At 45.4% G+C, this 7,620-nt stretch overlaps 2 protein-coding genes across 4 annotated transcripts; one reads left to right on the forward strand and one right to left on the reverse strand.

Annotated features, from left to right (window-relative positions):
* Nucleotides 1-279: 279 nt before the first annotated feature.
* Nucleotides 280-6,130, reverse strand: LOC123148580 (pentatricopeptide repeat-containing protein At1g11290, chloroplastic). Of its 3 annotated transcripts, none has more exons than XM_044568017.1 (4): nt 3,826-6,130; nt 2,902-3,018; nt 1,702-1,950; nt 280-963 (listed from the first exon to the last, which is right to left on the reverse strand). In XM_044568017.1, exon 1 carries the CDS (start codon nt 6,076-6,078, stop codon nt 3,892-3,894), a length of 2,187 nt encoding a protein of 728 aa, XP_044423952.1. In that variant the 5' UTR covers nt 6,079-6,130; the 3' UTR covers nt 280-963; nt 1,702-1,950; nt 2,902-3,018; nt 3,826-3,891. The 3 variants fall into 3 exon arrangements, with proteins under 3 accessions (XP_044423952.1, XP_044423950.1, XP_044423953.1); XM_044568015.1 differs by having other exon boundaries at nt 1,702-2,026; XM_044568018.1 differs by having other exon boundaries at nt 1,160-2,026.
* On the forward strand, nt 641-3,310 carry LOC123148581 (bark storage protein A). The gene is made up of 6 exons (XM_044568019.1): nt 641-917; nt 1,484-1,551; nt 1,731-1,886; nt 2,293-2,484; nt 2,579-2,752; nt 2,880-3,310. The coding sequence occupies exons 1-6, from the start codon at nt 686-688 to the stop codon at nt 3,069-3,071; spliced, it is 1,014 nt and encodes a 337-aa protein (XP_044423954.1). The 5' UTR covers nt 641-685; the 3' UTR covers nt 3,072-3,310.
* Nucleotides 6,131-7,620: the final 1,490 nt, after the last annotated feature.

Below are 7,620 nucleotides of genomic sequence, written 5' to 3' on the forward strand. Positions count from 1 at the left end.
GCATGGATGAATGAATGTGAGACGATGGGCTTTACTACGTGTTCATGCGAACATGGGGTCGAAATATATAGGAGCGGGTCAGTGTAGTTTAGGCATGTCACGTGAAGGTAGGTGGGGAAATTAATAAAATGTGAGGAAATTAATAAAATGCACCGTGTAGAGATGGCGGCCCGGCATCTATATAAACACATGCATATTCTACCATTATGTTTCACTTATCATGAAGTCTGAGATATGATGTCGGGTTTTGTGATCCACAAAACTAACTTGACAAATTAGTTTCAGCAATATTTATATTTTCTTAAGCAAGGGCAAGTCCAGTTCCACTAACAGAGATAAACAGTGTGTACCCAAAGACAAAAGAATAAAATAAATAAATAACAAAAACAAATTAAAAACAACGAATAACCCTCCTCTGTTTTCCCATGCTTATCCCAGTACAACACTGGACACGTGATTTTGCTTAGTGGCCCAAATCCTTTGACAGAGACATCCCGAATCACATCCGAGTATAAAAAATGGGAGCACGCTCATCACCTTCGCCACCAACCCAACCCAATCACCGTCGCCATCGCGGACCAGAGACCAGCGGAGCTAATTAAACTGCCCCATCCTCTTGTACCGTTGTGCTTCTGAGTTTGCTCCTTGCTCGCTTGCTTGCTCCCTGTCCACGCCAGCCATAGCCATGGAGCTCTCCCGCCTGCCGCTGGTCCTGCTGCTCTGCTTGCTGGCCAGCTCGTCGACGACGGCCCTGCCGGCGCTGCCCGGGATGGACCAGGTGCGGCAGCAGGTCGACAGGGCAAACAGGCGCGGCCCGTCCATTGGTCTCGTCATGTCGTACGTCGCCGAGGACACCGCGCTCCAGGCCTCCGGCTACTTCAGGCCTTGGCGTGTCCAGCCTTTCGTTGACCTCTACGGTGAGTCTCCGCCTCCCGTTTCTGATCCGAATCGCTTTCGGCTTTCCTGTAGATTGAGCAAACAATGGGTGAGTTTGGGCATTCCTAGTTGACTTTTTGGTTGTTACAAGACAGCTAGCACTGAGTGCTGAACTGCTGCTAACTGAACCCAGGCACCACAGAACAGAGTGGGGCAACAGGTAGACATGATAGTGTGGTCTTTATAGAGATGCCTGAAGCTGTGTGCACATGACAAACCATACCTGAATGCAGATTGACCCATTCACACATTTTGGATAACACCTATGGAGAGAGGGGGGGTGTCCAGAAAGCGACTAGAAGGAAAACATGACAGACAAGAAGATAACATATACTCCATTAGAAAAAGAAAATGGAAAAGGAAGATACAATCAGAAACAAGTTCTCCGCTGTACCGTATTCCTTTTTACATGTTAACTGATTTTGCTATTCTCCTGATAGGACTGAGCTCTCATTCAAGCTCCATGACTAAGTATTTCAGTCTTTAATGCATGTATGTATTTATCTTCCTATGGCCTCATGAGTAGTCTCACCTCATATTATTTCAGGACGGAGGTTTCACATCGGGAGTATTCGAGGTGTGAATGTTATATACGCATTGACAGGACAACGCAGGGTACTAAAACCTGAACTTCTGCATTTATCACTCCTGCTGTTATATGGAGGAGCTCCTTTTCATTTATAAAAGGAAATCAAGGAAAAAAAAATACTTGTAGGCAGTAAAGCAACATCGTAGGAATTCAAATACGAATTGCACTATGCTTACCCGTAACCACTGTTTCTTTGTTATTCCAGTTGAATGCAGCTGTCACTGTACAAACTCTCCTCGATGTCTTTACCGTGTCTGGTATTGTCCATTATGGCACAGCAGGCAGCTCTAATGATTCAATGTCATTTGGAGATGTCAGTGTCCCCAAGTTAGTTGCTTATACAGGCGCTTGGACATGGAAGGTACCCTCCTACTGTAATTAGCTTTAATTCCCCATTTCATGTTGCAATACTGGTGAGTGCAGAACTGCAGATACAGATAAAAACTGGAATCTGGTCATCTTTAAATCCAGTTTCCTTGCGAGGACACAAAATTTATTGCGCTGAGATAAAATATAAGTTAATTAGTTCAAAGAAGAAGAAACCAAGTAAATAGTTCTTCTAAAAGCATATGTGCAGTTTAAACTGTGTGGTACACTAAAACAAGGGGAATCACACTAGTAGAATGTAAACACATCTGGACTCCAAAGAGAAGATAATTTAAGAACCACACATCATTAGAATTTAGAAGATAATTTACCATCAACCATCTCACATTTGAACTCACTACTTAACAAGACCTCTGGTATTTTGATTTTGATTTTTCCAGAAGTACAAATCACTTAAAGAAGAGTCAACAGAACTAAACTTTGGACAATTTAACATCCCGAATGGAGGAGAGAACCTGCTAGGGTCTCTGAAATACAGAAATGAGGAGCTATACTCAGTTGGCAAGCCCATGGAAGAAGTTTTCTGGTTACCTGTAGATTCAGCATGGTTCAAAATAGCAGAAGGACTTGAGGTGAGAGATACCACTATATTTCAGCTGTATAGCAAGTACAGGCTTATGCATAGAAACACAGCCTAAAATTTGTACTACTTGTAAATTTCTGTAGGTCAACCTTGAAAGGTGTAATGATACTTTTTGTTTACCTAAAACGCCACAAGTGGTTCATGGGCTAAAAGGAGCATCAGCTGACATGTTTCTAGACAATGCAGAATACCGGAAGTTCCTTTTCAGAGAATTTGCAGTGTCAACAATAGATGAGGAAAGCGCAGCAGTGGTGATGGTGGGTTCCATATCTTATCTCTCATAGTCTTTACTTAAATATATGTGGCAACATTTGCGCTCCACAATATCGACTCAATCATAAAATCTAAGATATCACTAATTAAGTGCACTTAATATTTCAACAGACAACAACATCTCCTGGCGTACCTGTGATTGTGTTCCGGGGAGTATCGGATCTGGCTGGAGGGGAACCAACATGGTCATCAACAAGCCTGATGAACCTGGCATCTATTAATGCACTCAAAGTGGCAGTGGAGTTCATTGCTACAATTGGCAGGCAGATGTCAACACCATCAGCACAAAGTTCAAAAAACTGAGGCAAAAGAGAGCTGTTATGTCCATGGAGCAGAACAGTAGAATAGTTTTAAACAGCAATTGGAAACTAAAATCAGACTGAGAAGTGATCCTTAGCTTCGAAGTACACAAAACTTTCAACGGAAGAATTAAGTATTCAATGTATACTCAATTGTAAACATGGATATGTCAATCCATTTTTAATGGGATTTTGGGATAATGCGGGAACAAAATGGTGAATAAAAGACAGAATGTTGTTACAGTCCTTGATTTTCATTACAGAATACAAGATGTTGTTACATACTCATCTCACAGTCTCAAGTATGCAAAATGGTAAGACTAAGTGTTTATTAGTTATCAACAGTTTGCACTCATCATGTACATCATCTGATTCCAGACGAGAATAAAATAGAAGTGTTTTCTGTGGTCAACAACTTCCATGTGCACTATTTCAAATGAAGGTAGAAACATCATAATTGTTAAATGCGTTACAATACCAATGTAAATGGACTGGATCTACAGAATGTTCGCTGAGAAGGTTAGATGACCATAAGAGGCTAAGAGCTGCCTGGTGCTTCAGAATTTTAGCCATGATGCCAATAGAAAAGGCACCTGCTAGACCCGTGACAAAGTATGGCAAGGTAATTCAGATCTCAAATTGTGATCTGAAATTATGGTCACACAAAAGTGTGCCACAAATAAAACTTAGCGACTGACTGCCTTAATATATCTTCCAATTAGTTTAGTCCACATTATAGTCCGAATTCATAGGCTTACTTGTATAGTAGCTGTGCCAAGTTTTATCATCTCAAAATCCATATTCAGACTGCCTTCAACACTTCACTACCAGTAGTCTCCACATGAACATTTACCATCCTTAAAATGGTGAAATCGTTGAATATCTCTCATGATTATTTCCCGTCCTGTCACCAGAGATATTAACTTGGTTGCATTGTGACAGTCGTTACAGACGCGGAGGTTCTTCTTTATCTGAATTGTTGTACCAGGGGATGTGCGGATGAGTCCATATGCAATGGCAAGTTTCTCGCTGTGGGTGTTGAGTAACTGTGCCTTGACATCATCTTCTACATCATGTATAGAATCAGTGTCCGGCATATACCCCACAGCTTTGATCTCTTCTATTAGCTTAGCCAACCTTGCATAAACGTCCTTTGCCTGCTGGTGATTTGTGCTTCCAGAATAGAAGGTATGAATCTCATTCTTGAGCTGCACAATACTCCATCCAGGAGTCTTTTGGAGGCCTTTCTTCTCCATAGCAGTTCTAACCCTTGCAACATCCTTCCACATTGAAGCATTTGCATAAATGTTAGCTAGGAGGACATGATACACACCTTCATCTGGCCCTAGCTCAAAGATCCTCTGCGCTGATTCTTCTGCCAATTCCACATTCTTGTGCAACTTGCAAGCGCCTAACATTGCACCGTAAACACTAATGCCAGGATCCGTAGGCATCTTTTGGATAAAAGACCATGCTTCATCTAGCTTCCCAGCTCGGCCAAGAAGATCCACGATGGTACCATAGTGCTCCATCCCAGGTTCAAGCCCATAGTCCTCCTTCATGCTCGAAAAATATTTCCGCCCTTCATCAACCAAACCAGCATGACTGCATGCCGAGAGGACCGAAAGGAATGTCGTCTCGTTGGGCACTCTGCCAGAACTTTTCATCTCTTCAAACAGCTCAACTGCAACCTTGCCAAAACCATGTGAGCCGTACCCATGGATCATCGCATTCCATGTGATAACATGCCTCTCCCTTGCTGAGTTGAAGAGACTTCTAGCTATACTGACACGGCCGCATTTTGCGTACATGTCAATAAGGGCTGTCAGAACATACACATCCTGATCTAGGTGCATCCTGATAGAGTAACCATGGATCCATCTTGCCTGCAGTGGATCTGAGATGTCGGCAAGTGCAGGAATGACACTGACGAGAGTGAACGAATCAGGCTTCACATTTTTCAGCTGCATCCTAGAGAAGAGCCTGACTGCATCTTCTGACCTTCCATTCTGTGTGCACCCGAGGATCATGGCGTTCCAGGAGATCCGTGTCTTGTAGCGCACCTCATCGAAAACCTGGGCAGCGAGGTCGGTCCTCTTGCACTTGGAGTACATGGTGATCAGCGCATTCATCACCGACACATTTGACTCCAGCCCAATTCTCATGAGTAGCTCATGGACACGTCTCCCCTCATCAAGATACCCAAGCTCACCACAGGCGTGCAATGCTGCCAGCACAGATACATCCGTCACATCAACGCCCTCCCCCACCATCCTCTTGAACAGCGCGAGAGCCTCAGTAGCATCCCCATTCTCAGCATACCCCTTGATCATGGCATTCCAAGAAACAGAGTTCTTATCCGCCATCCGATCAAAGACAGCCCTGGCAACCTCAACCGCCCCGCACTTGCAGTACACGTCAAGGATCGCCGTGGAGACATTGACGAGCTCGTCGAAGCCAGCGCGGACCGCGAACCCGTGCACCTCGCGGCAGGCCCCGAGCGCCTGGGCGTCGGCGCAGGCGGGCAGCACAGACACGAGCGTGACGGAGTCGGGCCGCTCCCCCTCCTCCTCCTGCATCCGGACGACCATCTCCATGGCGGCCCCGGCGAGCCCGTTCCGCGCGTACCCGGCCACGAGCGCGTTCCAGGCGACGCGGTCCCGCACGGGCATACGGTCGAACACCCTGCGCGCGTCGCCCGGCCGGCGGCACTTGGCGTACATGTTGGCCAGCGCCGTGGCGGCGAGGGACTCCGCGGAGAGCCCCCGCGCGGCGAGCTGCGCGTGGACGGCGCGGCCGGTCGCGAGGTCGGCGCGCGCCGCGCAGAGCTTGAGGAGGGAAGTGAAGGTGCGGAGGACGGGGCTGGCGGACGCGGAGGTGGACATGGCGGCGAAGGCGGCGAGCGCGCCCGGCAGGTCGGAGCGCGCGGCCGCGGACCTCAGGCGCGCGTGGTGGTCGGCGGCGGCATGCCCGCCGGCGGGAGGAGGCGGCGACGAGGCCAAGCACAGCATGTCCTCTTGTATTCCTTTTTTTTTCTCGGAGTTATCCCGTCACAACCTCTCAGTCACATGGCAGCTAAGCATCCGCACGAATCTTCAAGTTATTCCGCACGAATCTCTAGGCTTCCCCCATGTCTATTTTAAAATGTTCGGTGTCTCAATGCCTCTTTTTTTTTCTATTTCTTCTTTCTTCAATTGCATTGTTGTTTTTTGTCTTTTTTGCGGCAGTGTAGGAGAATTTTTCGTGTGGTGTATAAATTGTGGTGGTGAAACTAAATGACTCACGGAACAATTAGAGAACCCATTTGACCGATGTTCATGTTATTTGTGTAAGTCATACAAATACGTGGTTGGTGAGAATATTCATCTCATGTCGATTTTATGAAATGTTTTTTTTCAAGATCCAATGCGATGAGATGAAGAGCAAGAGGATGCCTTTTATTTTAAGCTTGGCCCAAACTTATGCTTGTCATTTCAAATTGGAGAGCCAACTCACTTAGTTATATGTTGATTAGTTACTATACTTTGGCGAGCATCTCTACCGCGAGAGCCTGTGTTAACAGTTGAGCGTGGGGGGTGTATCTTATGGGCAAAGCTTGAGGTGAAAAGTGAAGGTGCAGAGGAAGGTCGGAATATGCAAACGCAATTTTCAGGAATGCGAGGTGGTCGATGGCAACATGCCTGCTAGCAGGAGGAGACATCAATGAGGCCAAGCAAATCATCCCACCCACCCGCACACTTTTCCTTTGCAAGCGCGTGTCTTCATATTTTAAAACCTTTTTATTTTCCGACAAGTTGTCCGTGCGTGTTTTCTCATGTGGTCTATGTGTGTCTATAACATCAATGAAATCAATGTGGCAAGGCAACCCTAAAAAGGCATCTCATAGTTCAATCCCAAGAGAAAATTGCAAGGGTAAGTAAACATGCGAAAGGTCCATACTACACGTCCAGAAGTCATTGTGCATCTTTTTGCCACACGGATGCCATTGCTTCCGGTTGCCTGACTTGACAAGGTTCTATGCTGATTCTGGGAGAGTATAAAATGATCTCATGACGGAGCAACACATATTAGAGTACAACATGCTTAATGCACTCGAAGTGTTCCCTTCCTGGTGTCTCCTATTCTCAAGCTACCTATTCTCTTATCAGTATTTATTTTCTTCTTTCTTGCATCATTTCTTCTGATGATTGGTGTAGGAGAAGGTTAATTACGACGATACTCAATAATGTGAGGAGTTTGAAGAACACACAATCGACAGATGGTCGTGTATATGTATACGTGTACATTAATTGTTAGCCATGTAAAGCATTGTTGGTGAAATTTTTATGTACGTCTTCATCAAAAGTTTCCACTTCCAAGCTATTTTAAGCATTGTCTAGACTTATACTGATAGTTTTAATTTGTTGAGCCAACTCATAAATGGAGTTGCTCTAGACACCACTGTCACGGGCCCTAGACACCTAAATGCTCAAAGGAGAGAAAATAGAGATGCCCCTTAGAAGCACTTGCAAAAGTTGGTAGCCTAGAAAGGTGGTTCGGTTCAATAATGATAT

The sequence above is a fragment of the Triticum aestivum genome, chromosome 7A, assembly GCF_018294505.1.
Source record: "Triticum aestivum cultivar Chinese Spring chromosome 7A, IWGSC CS RefSeq v2.1, whole genome shotgun sequence".
NCBI classification, from domain to species: Eukaryota; Viridiplantae; Streptophyta; class Magnoliopsida; order Poales; family Poaceae; genus Triticum; species Triticum aestivum.

What these genes read in the sequence shown, in the direction of transcription:
- LOC123148581 (XM_044568019.1), top strand. Translation starts at nt 686, where the DNA reads ATGGAGCTCTCCCGCCTGCCGCTGGTCCTGCTGCTCTGCTTGCTGGCC. An exon ending in CAGGCGCTTGGACATGGAAG is followed by an intron (nt 1,887 to 2,292) that starts GTACCCTCCTAC and finishes TGATTTTTCCAG; the next exon opens with AAGTACAAATCACTTAAAGA. An exon ending in AAATAGCAGAAGGACTTGAG is followed by an intron (nt 2,485 to 2,578) that starts GTGAGAGATACC and finishes AAATTTCTGTAG; the next exon opens with GTCAACCTTGAAAGGTGTAA.
- LOC123148580 (XM_044568017.1), bottom strand. Translation starts at nt 6,078, where the DNA reads ATGCTGTGCTTGGCCTCGTCGCCGCCTCCTCCCGCCGGCGGGCATGCC.